Source organism: Tiliqua scincoides, chromosome 3 (genome assembly GCF_035046505.1).
Source record: "Tiliqua scincoides isolate rTilSci1 chromosome 3, rTilSci1.hap2, whole genome shotgun sequence".
Classification (NCBI taxonomy): domain Eukaryota; kingdom Metazoa; phylum Chordata; class Lepidosauria; order Squamata; family Scincidae; genus Tiliqua; species Tiliqua scincoides.
Window position 1 is genome coordinate 67217180 of NC_089823.1, and position 20723 is coordinate 67237902.

The following is a 20723-nucleotide window of genomic DNA, read 5'->3' on the forward strand; positions in this document are numbered from 1 at the left end:
AGAGCCAGACTACAAGTCCTAGAATGCTCTGGGGCAGAGGAGTTTCCATGCTGGTGGTTGGGAGGGTTGCAGGAGCGGCAGCAGCAAAGAGGAGGAGGAGAAGAACCTGCAGCGCTGTTGCGAGGCCGCCTGGGACACAGAGGCTTCCCAAGCAAGCTCACCATTCCAACTGTGAAAGAAGCAGGACAGCTGGCAACAGGAGGGCTGAGTGGGGAGGGGAGGGGAGGGAATTGAGAACAGCTACCTTAGTTTCCTTCCAACTGGAAGTGTCAGGCTGTAGCCTATTTGCTCTATGGACTCTCTCTATGGACTCAGCACAACACATTTTTTGTTAATCGTGCCAAGTCACGAAATGGAACTAACGCAGATAAATAGTTGGATTCTCTTCTGTCGTTTTTAGCTAATGAGTTTCTAAGTGAGAAAAAGTGCTAATTTCTAGTTATGACTGGCTTAATGACCTCACTTCCAGTCCTCAGCAGGCATTATGAGTGCTGTTTTGCCCTCTGTATGAAATGAGTTTGACACCCCTGATTTTGAGAATTTGCAACCTTCTCTTTTTTGGGTAGCTCATCCAATCTAAATGAATAAAACTTGTCAAAATAACTTGAGAAATGTTCATTTTTTGTTTTTTTTTTACATTTTCTCATGACTATAGATGAAGGGGTGTGCCAATTTCACACAGCTCCCCTCTGGTGTCATAAGAGATGTTCTTTAGGCAAAAAGTAAAACTATTAAAGGTAAAGCAAGTCAAATATCAAAATCAATGTGTGATAAAAATGTACGTGAACAGTAATTGAAAATAAATTCACAGATCAGATTGAAAGAAACCTTTAAAAACCAGATCAAACTGTACATCAGTCAAATAAGGGTGCATGATCATGGACTAATGATGAGGACAATAACTTTGAAATAAATACGAAGATACCTTTTACCTTTCCAAAGTCAGAATGCTTTTACATAATTGTAACAAGAAACCTTCCACAACATTAAGAAATAGACTAATAAGGAGATTCTTTCATATACTGTGTTGTCTCCTGTTAATTGAATCCTGGCTAACTGATGTTCTCTGATACAGAACGTTAAGTCTCTCTCTTGACTTTTGTTTCCAGTACAGTATAGTCCAGATCCCACAATCCAGAACACAGTTAAGAATGGGCTGGCCAGTTTCCCCAAGGTCAGCCTGTTGAACAGGACAGAGACATTGCCTGCTGGCGGGCTCTCCCAAGGCCAGCTGGATTCCGGGGAAAGTGCAGTCAGGCACACGAAGCTGCAGTCATGTCCTCCAGCCTCAGTGAATCACTGATTGTCTTAAGGCATCTGATGTTCCCAGATACCTTAGAAAGTTGGCACTGTGCATACTTGTGTTCAGATTATCTGAGTTAGAAGGGAATAATAGGGCATATAGGCTACTGGGTGAATAGAAAAAATGTTCTCGGAAAGTGGTTTTTATTCCATTGCCTGAGAACTCCTTTTTCTCAATGAATTTAGGTACCAGTCAGTCACCTGGCCTTGAACTAGAAGTTCACACACACAAAAACCTCTCCTGTTAATTGTCAGGATGCGTTTAAAATACACAGGCTTAAAAACGTTTGCACCAGTGTGGTTTGAAAGTTTGGATTTGGAACTTTCATACTTCTTGCACAGTTTGGGGTTGAGAGCGCAAAACTTCTGGAAGAAAACCAAATAACAGCTGGTAGCATCACACAACAAATGCAGTCTACAGAGTGCAATACGTGTATAACATGCATGGGAAGAAATCTGTTTTTCAGATTTTGCTTATTGATAAAGTTGTTTATGGAGTTCTGACCCATCTGTGTCATAATGTATGCAGAGATGGTTTAACTATGAGTAACTTTTAGCTTGTGAACTCCTTTGGGAGAGAAAATAACAATGCTGTTTCAGGTGCTTTGAGATTTTTTTAGATCTATAAATATTCCAAATAAATAAATGAAATGTCCCCCATATTGGCATTCTCCAGAAATGTTTCTATTTCTGGGACAAAACATTACCTGTTTCTTTTCTCTGCACCACCCCCTTCTTGGCCAGTTTTGCCTATTGACACTGATACTTCCAGTTCCTTGCAGATATATGTGTATCCCATTTAAATTAGGTGCAAACTAAATGTGGATGGTGGTAAATGCCTGAGTATTTGCAGTGAATTGCATCCAAAATATGGCAAGTGAAAGGAATCCCTCTGCACTGGAGGAAGTTTTCTCTACTGTAGTCCCCAGTGTCCCCAAAACACTGCTGCTGAGGTTTGGGAGACCCTCTGTGAAACTGCATAGGTTGTGCTGTGATCAGATCCAGGAGGTGAGAGGAGTTGTCCAAAACAAGCATGGGTGCCTTCTGTAAAGGAAGTTTAGTGTCAAATCCTATTCAGCGCTGATGTAACTGTGCCAATGGGGCATGTGCTGCATCCTCCAGTTGGGGGGGGGGGGAATCATGGAGACTGTCTCAAGGTAAGGAAATATTTTTTTGCTTACCTTGAGGCTGCGTTGTGGCTGCATCAGCTCTAGAAAGTTGGATAGGATTGGACCCTCAGTCACAGCAGATCTGGTAAAGTCTAGAAAGTGTTTTAGTTATTAATTCTACCAAATGTATAAACTGATCCCAACAGTTAGAATTGAATTTCTAGCAAGGCAATGACCATTGTTGGCTTTTTCAGTCTTCAGTTTTCTGTTAAAGAGTATTTTCCCTATCCATAGTAAAGTATTAGTTTAACATGTTAGCTTGGAACCAAATGTATCTGAAGAATTTTACACCCATATTAACTTGCTAATTTATTAAGACCTGCATCAAAGTTTAAAATATATTTTTAAAAGATTTCCATCAAAATGATCTGTTCTTTTCTGGGTGCCACCCATTTAGGTGAGTGGTGACTGGAGAGTTTCAGTCATGCTGCCCTAGTTGTGGAATGTTCTCTCCAAGGACACTTGGCTGTCACTGAATTTGTTGTCTTTTTGGTGCCAAAAAGTAATTGGTAATTGGGCTAATTCAAGTGTAACAAGTGAAAGCAAGCCCTTGAGAAATGCAAGTTTGTGCACTTCCCTCCCCCCTCCCTCTACCTCCACCATTCATGTGGCTGGGAAGTCTGAGTTTTTAAAGTCACAGTTCCACAACTCATGTGAAGCCAGAAACTTTGGTGTAATACTGATTTATAACGGAAGGACAGTGGTTCCCAAATGTTTTAACAGCTGGACCCACTTTTTAAAATGACATTCTATTGGGACTCACCTAGGTTTACCAGACTTTTTTTTAAAGGAGACCTAGAAAGAAATGTTTAATTTATTTATTTTCATGTGATGATGATCAGAAAAAGACCTTCAAACATTTATCTCCCTATGTTAACATATTCTTGCAAACTGCAGGAGCTCAGCTCCATGGAGAGCAGTTAGCAGCTACTTGATTTCTGAATAACTTCAGGGCTTGAGGCAGTTAGTGTACTGATCTCTCCACCACCCTTTGGCGACCCACCAAAAATCAGGTAGCAGCCCACCAGTGGATCCCGACCTACAGTTTAAGATCCAGTGGGCTAGGATGTTGAGCCAGATATTGGCATGAGAAGGTCACAAAAGCAGGAAGGAGGTACAGACCCACAGATCCTCAGGTCTCATTCATGTAGAAGGAAGCCTCTGTTCCACTGATCTTCTTTTAGATATTTAACTGATGGTATTTATTTCTGCTGAATCTGATTGTTGTTTTTACTGTTAATATGTTTGTTTTGATAATTTGTTGGTTGTTCTGTTGTTATCCACTGTGGAGACTTCAGCTGAAAGGTGGTCTAGAAATCTTTTAAATAAATAAGGGTGCAATCCTAACCCCTTATGTCAGTGCTTTCCAGCACTGACGTAAGGGCAATGCAGCTCTGAGGCAAGGGAACAAACATTCCCTTCCTTTGAGGAGGCCTCCGTGAATGACACCCAACTGCAGGATGCAGCACACGTTCCATTGGCACCAGTATGCAAGTGCTGGAAAGTACTGACATAAGGGGTTAGGATTGTGCCCTAAAATGTTAACTGCATTTTCCCCAACCAGGTACTATTCTTCGGCGTCATCAGGTTCCACTTCCACCTCCTAATGACGATCAGTTCTATACAATAGATCATTTCAACGTTGACACAGATGTAATTTTTTATGGTCGAAGATATAGGATTGTAGATTGTGATCAATTCACCAAAAATTTTTTGAGGAAGATGGGAGTCAGATTGAATCCTTCAGTAACTCGCCCAGAGGATCCCTATACCAAAGGACGTCAAGAGGTTAGCTGAAACACTGCTGTTTGGTGAAATTCTTGGTTATAGTGCCAAAATTGTCAATGTTTTTATAGTGTTCTCTCTCTCTCTCTGTTTTATATAAGATGTTATTATCTTATCTATATGCTCGCATATTATTTATATAATTTAATGTAAGATTATAAAATCCCCGCTTACATAGGACATTTAAAATTCAGAGCTGTTTGTGAATAGGGATTTTATTTTGGAAGAACAAATTCAGAGAATGCCTGTTAGGTGAAATGCTTGCAACAGACAGTATAATATAATACATCTGGTTTGTATATTTCCCTGATCATAAGGAAGAGCTGAATAACACAGAAGCAAACTACACAATTTGTATATGTAATGTTCTATTTACCATCAATATTCCAATCCAATGCTCTCAGTCCATCCAGTGATGAATGAGATTTTATAAATCTGCAAAATACATTTTGCATACATGTTCAGAGTGGAAGTGGCAGACATCACGTGGCTGTAGAGATGCCAGTATTATTTTATGATGAACTACTTTCATATGCAAATAAATGTTGCATATGGGCCTGTGAAAGCAGTACTGTAAAAATAGAAGAGAAATTGCTTTTAATATATTTTCATGTGAAATTGTTTTTCGTCGTACAGGTTTAATATTTTCATATCTCCTGTTCTCTGCTATAAATACGGAGCTCCAAATGGTGCAGAACTCAGTAAAAAGAATATTAATTCTTCTTCAAAATGCAGCATTATCTGTCACAGCTATAGTAATAGCAGTTGTTTTTATTGCACCGACCAAAGACTGTATTGTAGCTGCGTATTATTTTGCATCTCTTTGAAGCCTTTCCACTGAAAACTTTATGACCCCTATCCTTGCATTACACTGACGGATCTTGTGACCTGCCAGCATAATGCGGAGAACCTCCATCATTGCAGCTGTCTGCCATTCTGTAGCTCACTGCCAATGGCATGGCAGCTGGCAAGCCCCATGCTGGCAGTGGTGGCTTGCAAAACCTCCACTGTCACTGATAATTTGGAGGTGGATAAGGGCAGGTATCATGCCAGGTGGGGGGGGGGTGGATCTCTGCAGCAGCTGTGCACGCCAGATCCTATTCCCCTTTCTCAGCCTAGTTCTTTGGTGTAGGTCTGAGGAGACCCATTGGGGGCCAGGCAGTCTACAGAGAGGTAAGTAAAAAAATTTTACTGGAAAAAAAAATCCCAGGCTGCCTGGTCCTCAGCTGTCTCATAGCATGTAATGCTTGCTGTATCAGCTGCACTGCATGATCTGGGCCAACCCTGGTAGGATTGGGCTGTACTGTAGCTTGTTATGATTTAAGCTACTCAAATTCTTGTTAGAACTGGTTTTGTATACAGATTGGTGCTTCTTGAGCCAAGAACCGTGATTAATTCAATAATAAATGTGATTAATTGACAAATATACACCATATCTCACATTCATATACACCATTTAAAGTGAAGAAGGGGAATAATTGAACCTAAGGATGCTCAAGGAAAACACTTGGAGTGTTGACTGATGTCTTTTGCCTGTTTGCTCACAGCCCTTTGATCCTCATAGTACTCTTGGCACATAAACAAACATGACACAATCCGACCTTCAACGAATACAACATTGACTTGAGACCCAGAGTCACAGGTTGTAGAGCCTGGAGAAGTTGTGTGCTATCAAGAGATGGGAGAGAGGCAAAAGGCTAAGAAATTGGAATATAAGAACTTAAGAAAAGCCCCACTGGATCAGACCATAGGCCCATCTAGTCCAGATTCCTGTATCTCACAGCGGCCCACCAAATGCCCCAGAGAGCACACCAGATAACAAGAGACTTCATCCTGGTGCCCACCCTTGCATCTGGCATTCTGACATAGCCCACCTCCAAAATCAGGAGGTTGCGCACACACATCATGGCTTGTACCCCGTAATGGATTTTTCCCCCAGAAACTTGTCCAATCCCCTTTTAAAGGCGTCCAGGCCAGTCACCGTCACCACATCCTGTGGCAAGGAGTTCCACAGACCGACCACACGCTGAGTAAAGAAATATTTTATTTTGTCTGTTCTAACTCTCCAAACACTCAATTTTAGTGGATGTCCCCTGGTTCTGGTGTTGTGTGAGAGTGTAAAGAGCATCTCCCTATCCACTCTGTCCATCCCCTGCATAATTTTGTATGTCTCAATCATGTCCCCCTCAGGCGTCTCTTTTCTAGGCTGAAGAGGCCCAAACGCTGCAACCTTTCCTCATAGGAAAGGAAAGGAATAGGAAAATGAATGAAATGGGCACAGAATACTGGGAGCTGAGATGTGTTCCAGAGTGCTTCTGAAGATGGTTGGCAGCCTTCAGTCTCGAAAGACTATGGTTTAAGCCTTCAGCACCCAGTATTCCCAGGCAGTCTCCCATCCAACTACGAACTAGGCCTGACCCTGCTTAGCTTCCAAGATCAGACAAGATTGGGCATGTGCAGGGTAACAGTTGCTGCAGAAATGGGGACGTAGTAGGCCAACTGGTTTGAAAACTGGAACCTGAGGGAAACAGAGGTAGAGGACAGGGAAGTTGAGGCAGAAGGGGCCAAGAGGAAAAGGAGTTTGTGAAAAATAATCCTATGACTCCTCGGGACAGGATACATTTTTTGTTAATGTGGAATTTCAGGAACAGGGAATTTTAAAAACTAGGAATATGAGGTGGAAGCAATTTGCGAATCAGGTGACTATGGAAATAGGGGCAAATTAGGTGCTGAACTAATAATCTAATAAACTAGGCATTGAGGGCGCAATCCTAACCCCTTATGTCAGTGCTTTCCAGCACTGGCATAGTGGTGCTGATGGGACACGTACTGCATCCTGCAGTTGGGTGGCACTCATGGAGGCCTCCTCAAAGGATGGGAATGTTTGTTCCCTTACCTCAGAGCTGCATTGCCCTTATGTCAGTGCTGGAAAGCACTGACATAAGGGGTTAGGATTGCGCCCTGAAGTAGTAAGTGGATAAGCTAGGACTTTGTGCTATGGTTGAAAATTTAATCCTAAGGTTGTTGGCTCATGTTACATGGCACTAGAGGAAAAAAAGGAAGCAGGGTGTGTGGAGTATGTCCTGTGGAGCTGAATGGGAAAAAGGTTCAGGCAGCAAGGACGCTTACATTTCATTTATATGAAAACTATGAAGAAAAAGCATTGAAAGAGGAAGAGGACTGAAGTAGGAAGAACAAAGAAAAAAAAGATGGGACAAAGGAAAGCAGTGTGTGGGAGGGAACAGGAAAAGCCAGACAGCAAGTACTGAAATACAAGAAACAGAGGAAGTGATTGAATGATTGAAGAGATAAGAGATTTAAATAATAGGGAGAGAATAACAAAAGAAATGGGTCTATAAGGATAAGAAAGGATGAGAGTGGAGATGTTAGAGGATTTAGAGTTGAAGGATAGGCATATCCCTGAGGGGAGTGGAAATGAGAGGAAGAAAAACCAAACAGGAAAAATATATGTAACAAGGATCCGAAACCATGTGGGAAGAAAAATGGAACTGTTTATGGAGAGATGCACATGGAAGCAGAGGGCTAAGGAAAGTGATAGCCCAATCCTAACCAACTTTCAGCGCTGATGCAACCTCAATGCAGCTCCAACTCAAGGGAACAAATGTTCCCTTACCTTGAGGAGGCCTCTGTGACAGCCTCCCATCACAGAATGCAGTGTGTGCCCTGTTGGCATGGCTGCATTAGTGCTAGAAAGTTGGCTAGGATTGAACTGTGAGTGTTTATAGTGGGAAAAGAGGCTGTAGATGCCAGGGCAAAGGACAGCTGGAATCTGCCTCCTGCTTCTGCATTTCTCTGTAACCATTGCTTGAGCCCTTGCGATCACCAGCTTTAGAAAAAGTCAAGGTAAAAAACAATGTTTACTCAAGATATGACTCAAATTTAGTCAAAAGAGAAATGACAATATGTGGAAATAACTCAAAACAATTGTGTATGTTAAATTGTTGTGAAAGACTAAATTGGTTAAATTAGGGAAAATTTTTCATAGGGGTCTGGGTCTCAAGGCAAAAGAGGCTGTGTGAAGTTGATGTGAATGGATAGAGAGAACCGAGGGTTGAATTTCACATGCTGACTCAAGATACGCTGTCAAATGTTTTCTTCAAATCTCTTAGTCAGATAGGGCAACATAATACTTATTATACAAACCTTAGGTGGTTTGAACACCTTGTCCCTCTAGATAGAATTGTAGTATAGAAGGAAGTTGTAGTACAATTCCACTTAAATGATATTCTTGCTGATCCCACTGAATGTTTTGGCAGTCATTGTGTTGTGCTGAATGAGGTTGTAATGTATTCATAGCAAGTTTGTTTTAGTGCTTAAAAGAGAAACATTGTGATAAATAGATACTCCAGGGACAGATTAGATAGAATAAATCTGTGAAACTGACATCTTTTGGCCAAACTTAATCTGCCTTTTCTCCATTTTTACTGAAGACTGCCAGTGCAATTTGTCAAGAACTTAGCTGTAGTCTAAAACATTTAAATGAACATAAAAAATTATTACAGCTCGTATTTGCAATGCATCTTGGAAATGAGTGGAAAAACCGTTACAGCCCGTTACAATCTTTACCATTACAATCTTTAGATGGCAGATTTAATTGGGACCCTGGTTTAACTGTAGTGACTTTTAGATTCATTTGGTACCACTTTCTGTATTATCAGTTCTCTTTTATGTTAGTACAATCCTTTCATAAGAGAAGACGTTTCAAGGGAGGGGAACAAAATCTGTTGGGAAAGAGTGAAGCTTTGTTGCAAAATTGAAAATGCAGAGATGGTGCAGATTTTAGATAACGAACCAGAGAACATCGCTTTATTGTCCCTTAATTGAATTACAGTACTCTTATTTTTTTTCCTCCATCTCTAGAGGGGGGAAATTGTGATGGGACTGTTTTTAGTTGAATTACGCATGTAACAACTGTTGGGGAAGCTATATATCTATTTATATTGCCACTGTTATTTATTTACCACACTTGGTGTTTTAGCTAGCATGTACAATAACTGACTGGGAATGTACATCTTAAGCCCAGCTAAATGTGGTGAATCTAACTATGATCTTTTCTCCAAGAGGACCATTGCATCATCAAATGACAGATTTAGAGTATCATTAATCTCTGTGTTATAATAGTGCATTCTAGAATCTGACACCTAATGCTTATATTTCATTGATAAGGGAGTGCTGTAGGAGAGAGGACAATGACTGTTGTTGCCATTGATTGTTGTCTTCAAAATCATTTATCTTTATTTTTACCCTCTGTTGTTTTTTTATTTTATTATCCCCTTATAGTCTGTGAAAAGTACAACAGCAGTATCTGGTATTTTGTTTGGTCAAAAATTATACCAGTTGTATAATGTTAATGATCATCTGGTTATTTCAAAACAATGTGAAATGCATGCCTCTTCACTCTTGGTCCTCCTTCCCTCTGATTGGTCTTCTCATCCCAAGTCCTGTAGGAGATTTTCTGCAGGCTGGTATTGTCTCATGGGTCCCTGTTTATCTTTATATCATGCTTGTATTCTACCCTTCCTTCAAGCAGCACATGATTACCTGGGGCTGTCCCAGATCACTGTCTTTCATGATTAACAAGGCTATTAATGAAGATATTCATTCAAGGCTTCATTAATAGCCTTGTTAATCATGAAAGACAGTGATTTACTGAAGACCGGTATGCTAGACTTTTAGAAAATGTCTATCCTGCTTTCTAGTCCCATGAAATGGACCACCAAGGTAACTTCCAATAAATAAAAACATTTGTAAAACCATTACAGAACAACCAAATAATCACAAGTGATACAGCCAGGACCATACGTTCCATGACTGAGCAACAATTTGAATTCTGATCTCCTTAATAATAATACAGGTATTTATATTCCGCCTTTCTTGGTCTTTATTCAAGGCGGTTTACATAGGCAGGCTTATTTAAATCCCCGTAGGGATTTTTACAATTGAAAGAACGCTCTTTCTTTCAAGAGCCACAAACAATTCAGATGTTTCGTTCTGATCTGGCCTCCATCCTGGCCTTCATCCTCCCACGCTCAGAGCAGATGGAATAGCTCGGCTTCAGCTTGTCAGCTGCTTCAAGGTCGCACGGTGCCGGTGGCCTCAAACTGACGACCTTGTGGATGTTATCTTCAGGCAAATGGGGGCTCTACCCTCTAGACCAGACCTCCTGCCCAGACTCTCCTTGTCTCAAGTTTGGCACACTGTCGGCTACATGAAACTATTTTGGATCTTAACCTCCTGAGGAATTAATCCTTTGGCCTCAGTGCTGGTGATCTGCCAGTGCCACTGACTTGGGCTGTTGCAAAAGTGCCTGAAGGCACTTTTGTGCTGGTGCTAACAATGTGCTGCTGGTGCTGAGCCTCAGCACATAAAGACAGATGACAAGAACTCCCGGTGGTGAGTATGGCCCGCAGCAGGGCTTTTTGGGGCATGGGGAGGGTGGGAAGGGGGCGGAAATGGGTGGGGGGAGGGGGAGGGGGAGGGAGAGGGGAGGAGCGGGCCCAAGAGGGGGCGGAGATGGCGGCAGGCTCTGTCATGTATACTAACCCCTCCTGGACCAGGAAACCTGACATGGATCACTTCTGTTCTGCACCTGCTCAATAGCAGGCACAGATGCAAGGAGACCCATTGGGGTCCTTGGTGTTACATGGGGTAAAGGAACATTTGTTCCCTTGCCCTTAGGAGACCTGGTGCTGCTTCCCTGGCCCCATAGTTGCCATTTTGGCACTGCTGTAGCCCTGGATGTTAGGGGAGGATAGGATTGTGCTGTAATTCCATAACTCCCCAAGAGCATATAGCTCCTATAGTTGCCATACGTCATGTGAGGTATCCACCTTTCCTGCTGAACCAATCTTTCATCTCCCTCACAGCATTTGCATTGATTTTTAATGTCTTGTGACTGCCATTTCTCCAGTCTGTGATGACACAGTAGCTCAGACAGTGATTGGAGCCAGCATGTGATAGACTAGAGCACATTTTCAGCCAGCACTGGGTCTTCTATCAATTTCTCCCCTTCCCTTAATCCTGTGCCTTTCCGCATCATCACCTTCCGCATTGCCAGAACTCTCTTCTTTGTTCATGACTCATTTCTCAGTCTCCTTTCCCTGTATCAAGCTTCTATGATGTCACAATGCCTTAAGTGAGCGTTCTGAAGAAATTCAGAGGTTGAAGTGAGTTCTCATATGTACTTGCTTCCATTCCTCTCTCCCTCTACTTTTGTCTTCCTATCCTCCTTAGTTATTTGTACTCAAAGCATAAATTTTCAACCATGTAAAGGGTAAGTCTTGCTTCTGATATCACTTGAACGGATTCTGGGGCCTCCATTTGGGCCTCTCCACAGGTTGTCTTGATTGTGCTGTTCTGGTCCAGTGATGGTCCTGAGCACTTTCTACCCTTTTCATTCCTCCTCCCACTTCCTTTCCTGCATACCACATACTGCCATACCTTTCCCTGATTTCTGCTCTCTTTTCCCAAACAGCCAATAGGTGTGACTTTAAACTTGTTGTTTGACCCTGCATTTTTTGTGTATGTGTGTGTTTCATAAATACTAGCATCAGGGATCCCAGTCTGGATTGGAACTGTGACTGGAAGACAGGAAACTTAAGCCTAATAGTATCCAGTGCTGGTGCAAGGAGGCCATTGGGCCCACGTTATATCCAGTGTTGGAGCTGAGGAGGCAGGAGGTCTTCTCAGGGTAAGGGAACATTTGTTCCCCGTGTACTGCCCCAGGCTGCTCAATGGATCTGCACCAGCTATTTGGATGGTGCAGAACCATGTAGGGCTTCCAGGCCTGGAGCGGAGGTTAGGATGCTGCACAGGCCTGTTCCGCTGTCCCCTCCCAGGCCTGGGATGTGGGGGAGAGGGTTAGAAGGGAGGAAGAGGGGTTAAAAGTTAGAGGAAGGAGAGGGAAGGGAAATTGCATATCATTTGTCTGCTGGATAGACGGCTACGTTGTTCTTCTGTGAACTGAGGCCAGGCTGCACAGCTTCAGTCCTGGTAAAAACAGAAAAACACAATCACAAAGATGCCCCTTGGTGGGTAGGAGTGTAGGGCAGCTACCCATATTCCCTACCCTTTAGAGGTGAGGTCCAACTGCATGGTAACAGGCTTTCTAAGTGGGGAAAAATGTCTCCTAAACAGAATAGAGATCTCTGTTGGAGAGAGACTATCAAAATGCCTCATTATCCAGGACATGGACATTCCTTTGGAAGGAAACAAAAATGCCCAATATTCTCTTTCTGGAGCATGGGTAGACATTTCTGGGTGAATAATGGAAGCTGGAATTTGTCCGGGGTATGTAGCCACGAGTTTCCAGGGCCAGACTGAGTTAAGGTGTGTCCTTCTAGGAGGGCACAAAGGCTTCATTGCACCCCAGTTTAATAGGTTCCTGAGGCACAAAAGTTATGGCAACATGTATCCTTGCCCCCACCCGGTGCTACTTTCTTTCCTCCTGGCTGAGAATATGAACAAATGGCAAATTTCACATTGCTCTGCTCCACTTTGATTAGCTCTGCTATTCTGTCCTGTACTATCCTACTCCAGTTCCAGGTGTCACTCAATGAAAACATTGTTTTATATGGGAAGGAAAAGAACATATGCTTTTTCGCTCTTCCACATGTTCAAAAATAAACTCAAAACACGATATTATTCTGAAGTGGTCATATAGGTATTGCTTCCTACTTATTGAGGATTTGTCTGTTTTCAGATTGAAAAGTTTTTAATAAAAAGATGGAGGTGCAGACAGGGTTAAAAGACCTTGTAGAAAGTTTTGTGTGAAAGTGCTATTCGGTTTTGTGTTTGCTGACTCCGAGTGTACATTTCATTTGCTATAATTAATTTGGGATCTGTCTCAGAATACTGAAAACATGTTAATAATAATAATATAATAATATACAGTATTTATATACCGCCTTTCTTGGTCTTTATTCAAGACTTTATTCAAGGCGGTTTACATAGGCAGGCTTATTAAATCCACGCAGGGATTTTTACAAATTGAAAGAAGGTTCTCTCTTTCAAGAACCACCACATTCAAGCTGTTACACTCCGATCTGGTTTAACATTCTGGCCTCCATCCTCCCACGCTCCGAGCAGATGGAACAGCTCAGCTGCAGCTTGTCAGCTGCTTCAAGGTCGCACCGTGCCGGTGGCCTCGAACTGGCGACCTTGTGGATGTTAATCTTCAGGCAAATGGAGGCTCTACCCTCTAGACCAGACCCCCTGCCCTAAACATACACCCCTAAACAGTTCGAATCACCATGTCATAAGCGAATCAACATGAGGAAGGGCAGTTTTAGCTTTTAGAACAATAGAGAGAGGTTGAAAGAGCAGAACATGCGTTGAATGGATGACTTCTGGATAGAATTGAAATGTGTTGAAAGAGCGCATTGTTGAAAAACAAATCGTCGGAAAGTGTGGGATATCTGTATTTTGAAAAGCTATAAAACTTTAAAAACTTTGCCTTGATACATCTAGATTTTTCTATACTTAAGCGATGGTAATTTAATGAATGCTTTTTCTTCTTTCTTGACCTTTAGTTGATAGATAGTATGACACCTTTGCGTCCCTACGAGCGGTTTGATACACTCAGACAGTTTCTGGAACATGATGGACATGTTTTACGTTTTTATGGTGTGTGGGATGACACTGAAAGCATGTTTGGGGATGTCCGAGAAATGGTGCTACATTATTTTTTGTCTGATGACACCATTGAAATAAAAGAGGTGATACCAGTGAATTCTGGTCGGGATTCTATTCCTCTGTTCCTCAATAGACAGAGGCTACCAAAGGTAAATGCATATGCTTTTATTATTATTTTTTAAATATTATTTTAGTAACTAAGGTTGCAATTCTGTTTTTCTGGGAGTAAGCCCTACTGAACGCAGCAGGATTTACTTCTGTGTAAACATGTATAGGATTATGCTGTTAATGGACTTGCATGCACTGGGTGCCAGTCACCAAGGCTTTGATTTGATAATTGCCCTGTCATTAATTTCTTTGAGATGTGGAATGACACAGAGATTCATTTTGGTGACAACCTAAGTAAATGCTTTAAGTACCCATTAAGCTTTAAGCAATTTGGGCTTTATAAACCTAAAAGTCTGTTTAGTTTTTTATGCCCCAGTGCATCCTCAAATGCATTCTGTAAGCAACACATTGTTCTTTTCATACCCCAGAGCCATACAATGAGGCTTTCTCATTGATTTGGGGAACAACCTCTCTATCCTGGCTTCCCCCAAAGTCCAGATCTGGTTGTCTTCAGAAGAAACTGTGAAACATTTTATTTGTGCTCTCTTAATGGCCAGGGTTAAACCCACCCCAGATGGAGTTAATGTACAGTAATTTATATTTTAGTAGATATTTTGTTCTGTACATTTTATTTGTTTTAAAATGTTATTGCTTCCCGACAAGCAAAACAAAACAATAATTCACTGATAACTGCCTTATAGTACCTCCTATTCCTCAATTACTTTGCAATTTAATATACTTTCTTTGCATTCATAAAAAATGAAGAGCAATAATAGTTTTATAACTTTGTTTTCTGAATTCCAATATAATGAAGGAAAAAGTTAAAATCATTTGACTCACGTTGTAAAATGGACACATTCAAAACCACCATCTTTGGACCATTGCTAAACTGTAAGATTTTTTAATTTTGACTAGAAACGTTTGATGGTGTTTCCAAGATTCAGGAACATGTATGACTCTTGCCAGTTACAGAACCATGGTTGTGAGTGGGATTAATGGTGAACCAGCTTGCCCTTCCTGCCTTGTGGTAGTTCACCTTTCTCAATACAGGCCTCCCTCATTATTTGCAGGCCATCCTCATTATTCAGGAGCTCTTGTAGGTAAGGAAACCTGAATCCATGGATACAGCAGGCCCACTTGTATTATCAAGCCTTGATAGGCAGAAAATCTCAATTTCAGCTGTTCGGGGTCTGGGGAACAGATATTTCCCAACTCAGCTACCAAAAATTTCACAGTGATGCCACAGATCTGAGGTTCATACATGCCAAGCATGTAATTTGGCTGTAATGTATACAGTGGGGATGGCCAGACTTGCTTATGAGAGCCAAATATGATAAACTTCAGATGTTTGAATGCCACAAAATTTAAGAAGCATTTAAATTCTTAAATATATTTACTCACCCAGAACATTAAACCTAACATTTTCATCCTGTGAACTCTGTTTATACCTGATAAATAAAGCTTGAAAATTTTTTATTGACCTTTTTAATTAATTGTTATGCAGAAAGGATATCAGCCAACATATATCAGTCATGGCAATGTGGTGCATTCTGTTTTAGAAAGGCCACAAAACTCAGTCATTCCTCATGGCTGGCTTTGAATCATGTCAGTGGTAGCTACTAGGTTGGGTCCTTAACTCAGCTATATCTCTGTATTCAGTAACAATATAAAATAAAAAGTGCAGAACATTATTTTGTAAAACCTCAGGCTTCTAGTAATTAATATTAATTCATAGATGTTGCTCTGATAGTTAACTCCTGTTTCCTCCCACCCTCCCAGTACGCACCAGTTGGACTGTACCAGCCTGGTACAATCACAGATCGGACTGTCCTAAATGTGTTTGGAGGGCTAGTTGGAAATAAAGGTCGTTACATTCTGGATAATCGTAAGGTAAGGTAGTTTTGGCAACTACACTTTGTAGAGTGCAACTATATTTGTAGCTGTGATCCTTAAAGAACTTTGAGCCCAATCCTATCTTCCACCATCCCATAGCATGCAGTGCTGCAGATGGAATAGGCATTGCATGCTGGGGGGGGGGGGAGGATGGCCCAGGGGCTGCAAGTAAAAATCTTTTTTACCTCCCTGTAGGTTGCCTGGCCTCCAATGGATCTCCTTAGACCTATACCAGAAATTTAGTTGTTGTAGGTCCGAGGAGATGTTTGGGGTGGGGAAAGGGAGTTAGGATCTCAGTGTATGTGACTGCTGGTGAAATCCTCCCCCTCCTGCCCCAAACCATTCCTTGTACTCCCCCCCAATTGCTCCTACCACTGACCTACCAACTCCGGCAGGATGCTTACATGTTGCTGTCCTGTTTGCAGGGCATCTGAACTTTTGCACTAGCAGCCATCAATCATAAGACCTGCTACCATAAGCTCCAGATAAGATTGGCCAGTTTGTTACATAAAACAAAGAAAATTCTGTGTGGGGACAAAAAGCGCTGGCATTGCAGAAGATTATAATTTTTTGTTGTCCTAGCACATAAATTTAGAAGGCAGTTTGAGTTAGAATGAGGATGGGATAACAGGATTTGCTAAAACAATCTCTCTTTTATGCCGAGTTTTCAAATCTGACATTTCACCTCAATGTAAAATTCATATAGACTTTTGTATATATAATATATATATTTTTCCCTTTACTAGACAGGAGCTGTCCATCGGGAATTTTATAAAGACTGTGACCTGAGAATAGGGTCAATAATCAATGTTTGGGGAAGAAAGATATTGCTCTGTGATTGTGATGAATTTACCAAAGAATATTATAAGACAAAGTATGGAATCAGTAAGTAACAATACTGATACCTTGATGTACTAATCTTAATTGTGTACAAGCACATACAGACCTTTTGAGATGCCTTGTGTTTATAGCAGTGTTTCTCAAACTGTAGGTTGGGACCCACTAGGTGAGTCACGAGCCAATTTCAGGTGGGTCCCCATTCATTTCAATATTTTATTTTGAATTATTACTTGATACTGTCATGGTATGTGACTGCATTTGGGGAAATGTTACAGACCTGTACTTTTAACAGTTTACTATGTATATTATTTTAACACTGATATCAAATGGGACTTACTCCTGGGTAAGGACTGCAGACTAGGATTGTTAAAAATCTTCCTGCTTGATGGTGTCACTTCCGGTCATGACATCACTTCCAGTGAGTCCTGACAGAGTCTCATTCTAAAAAGTGGGCCCCAGTGCGAAAAGTTTGAGAACCACTGGTTTATAACAGAGATTTTAGTTATGTACTGTAGGGCGCAATCCTACCCTGCGCTGGAACAGGCAAGCCAAGAGGCTTGCTCTGTATCCAGTGCAGGATAGGGGCCCAAGGTGGCTCAGCCAGAGGCAAGGGGAAACACCTCTGGATTGCACCCTAATTTAGTAGCAAACAATAAATGTGCAGATCAATGCAAATTAATCATTACCCATTTGGGAATCATTTCACATGTGGTGCTTCTGCACATTTGGCTGGGCTAACCACTTCAGTGAACAAAAGCTATTCATGCTGTGAGATTTCTCCTCCATTGAAGTTAATGGGGAGCCCTTGTCAGCAGCGAAGTGTAGCCTGCTCATTAGAGTTCCATGTCTGCAACAGCTTCCTGGATTGCCTGCAGGGTTTATCACTGTGGTTGTGGTGTTGCTGCCTCTAGCAGCAGGCTTTGTCCTTGTTCATGGCAAGGGCAAGACAAATTTAATTAGGGATTTTGTAGGGGAGATCCTTGGTTAGAGTCTATTACTCTGCTGTGGCATCAAATGCCCTGCTTTTTGACATGCACAGAATTTCTTGACATGTTGAACTGATCAGGCACTCTGGGTGTTTTCTGGCTCTTATAGCCACTTTGGGAAAATTAGCATACTGACCTATCTAGGCTTTACTCATAATAAAAGGAGGTAGTGGTGCAGTGGTTTACCCTTAGAGGCAAGAGGAATTAGGTAATGGGAATCTGGCTCACTGATTTCATTTTGATCTGGCCTTGACCAAAGATTAAAATGTGCAATAGGTCACCCTCCCCCCCCCCCGCTATGGGTGCCAGTTAGTAACTGCTTTGTATGGGTATGAGGGGACTTGACATGTCATTTGTTTGCTACAGAGGGAAGTTCTTAATTCTGTTATCAGCTTAGGCCCAAATCCTAACCAATTTTCCAGCACTGACATAGTGGCGCGCATGGGACATGTGCTTTATCCTGCAGTTGGGTGGCACTCATGGAGACCTTCTCAAGGTAAGGGAATGTTTGTTCCCTTACCTCGAAGCTGCATTGCTCTCATTGTCAGTGCTGGAAAATGGGTTAGGATTGCACCCACAGTTGCCTATTCTGAGGACCCAAACTCTGTTGGGTTAAAAAAAAAAATATGTAAGGCCATTACCTACAGTTTGGTGAGAAATCAAGTGGTGGAAACTGAAGTTTAACAGCAGTTAAAGCTGTCAGCAGTCTATCTCAGTACTTCATTGATGCATGCTTCTTTACTGGTATAGAGTTGGCATAGAGGTGCAGTCTGAATGTCATATTTGAGTGAAACTTTCTCATAGCTAATCTAAGTCAATGGAAAAGCATGGACAGAGTTCAGCTGAAGCGAAGACCTTTAAGATCATTTCAATTGGAAAGTTAAGTGTGAGTTTAAATCTCTTCCAATGGTATGAAATCAGCAGGACTGAAAAGTGCTTGGCTGGATTATATTCTGTGTTTGAGTCTTATCATCTCAAACAGTGCTTTCCTTATGTCTGCCATTTTGGAGCAGAAGACAATTTATGGCTCATGGAAAGATTGTTGTCACTTCCTCTCTCCTGGGAAGGGAAGTGGCAGAAATGTTTATGGCAGAAAGAAACGACAGCATCTGTTTTCTGTCATCTAGTAGCAATTCACACAATTCATGTGTGAATCTTCTGCTTCCATACAGAATCTGGTGTAGCAGTGGTTGCCAGGTAGACAGGAAATGCAATCACAGTCCTCTCCCAACCTCTTTGACCTCCTTAGGGATATCTCTAAAACCTACAAATTCCCCTTAGCCCATCTGCTGCAGTTGCACTAGATGGCACTGTTGGAATGCAAGAATGATCTTAATCAGAGTTCTCTTTGTTATGCAAGTCCTACAGCCCATATACATCAGCACAGAGCCTGCCATACATGTGAAAGCTTTACATTTCTTACTTTGTTGAGGATTCAAGCCTCTAGTTACATTTGTAGTTCAGCATACAGATCTCTTTGGGTTTGATTGTTTCCAAGCTTGCTGTGTGCAGACATCTGTCCATAATATATATATATATTTTGGAAAGGAAAAATGTACCGATATAAACCAACTGATCTCAATGGAACTAAATTGGCTTAACCTCAAATACTTTTACTTAACCTGGCTCTCAGTATGTAGAAGGCAGGGTGATAACATACACATAGTACATTGTTGGCTGGGATACTGTTGGTGAATTTATTATGAGATGAGTTCAGATGAATTCACAAGTATTAAGGTGGTAATAGGCTCAATATATAAAAAGGCAGATCCATTGCTAGGATAATAAGGACTTCAGTTCTTGGCAGTCGACCAAGGCTCACAGAAACATTTGAGTTTTTCCCAGCCACAAGAGGGAAGTTGATAGAAAGCAGAGGAAAATATCAATACCACTATGGTCCCAGAAGACCAAACTTGAAAATATTTTCAAAATTAGACTTTCCTGTTTAGAGAAAATATTAGCTTTTCTAAAATGCACTTATCCTTCAGTGACTTCTGTGAAAAGTAGAAAGCAATTTTGTTTCCCTGGACTGAGACAGTAATGTTTGATATTGAAGTATAGAGACATTCTTAAAATATTCAGGACCTGAACAGGAAAACATTGTTTGCTAATTTTGCTTTATAGAGGACTTTTCTCCAATTCCATACAAGGCTTCTCCTCCTCCAAAAGTAGAAAGAAAGTATCCACCATACCATGGATTTGGCTCTGAAGAGGACTCTCTTTGCTCTTGCATGGGTTTGCTTCCCAAACCACCCATAAAAGACTTCAAGAAGTTCATGGAAAAAGACAGGTATCTGAGCAAAGGCAATTTTCAGAACATGTTTTTTTTCCCCAAATTCCAGAATTAAAAAGTAAAGAGGGAGGTATTGACATTCATTTTACAAGACAAGGAATATTACAAATTGACTTTGTAATATTCACAGTTGTGAGTTCTTGCAGATAATGAATTCTCAAAATTAGATCTAATTTCTTAAAAGTGCAGGTCTAGATTTTCATAGGCTCCAAATGAATGTTAGAAGAATCTTGAATATCAAATAACTTGGGGTTCCCAGTAAACTACCATCTTCTCCTCTTGTTTTCCTGTTTGCAAACTTCCACAGACTCATGACATGCTATCTTTTTTCCCCAAGATATTCTCGAATTCATTAAACTTTTTGGAACTGATGTATCTGAGTTACTCTGGCTTTGCATGGGAAAATTTTTTGGTGGAATAAGAAAAAGAGGGCCCAGTTGTGCAGCACAGTTTTGCATGATTGCAATAACTGTCTGGTCACTCCAGACAATGGCAAATCATGTGTGATGTAGCGTAGAGTTGGTATGGGAGCTCCACTTAAAATTGTATACTTTCTTTAATCAAGTAGATACTAATGGGAAATACTCAAAAATTAACATTACAACAGATTCTGAAAATTTACTATTGTAGATTTAGCCAGTTTACAAAATAAATAAATAAATCTTGAAATATAGAGGTTTTGAAGTACAAATT

The 20723-nt window shown here is 41.2% G+C and overlaps 1 protein-coding gene across 1 annotated transcript in view; it reads left to right on the plus strand.

Moving 5' to 3' along the window:
- EFHC2 (EF-hand domain containing 2) overlaps positions 1 to 20723 on the plus strand; it is a 54531-nt gene that overhangs the window by 13064 nt on the left and 20744 nt on the right. Inside the window, exons 4-8 of the mRNA XM_066621605.1 lie at positions 4036 to 4259; positions 13808 to 14059; positions 15798 to 15908; positions 16658 to 16796; positions 19862 to 20027. Coding sequence (XP_066477702.1) covers positions 4036 to 4259; positions 13808 to 14059; positions 15798 to 15908; positions 16658 to 16796; positions 19862 to 20027 — 892 coding nt within the window. The remainder of the gene's footprint in view (positions 1 to 4035; positions 4260 to 13807; positions 14060 to 15797; positions 15909 to 16657; positions 16797 to 19861; positions 20028 to 20723) is intronic.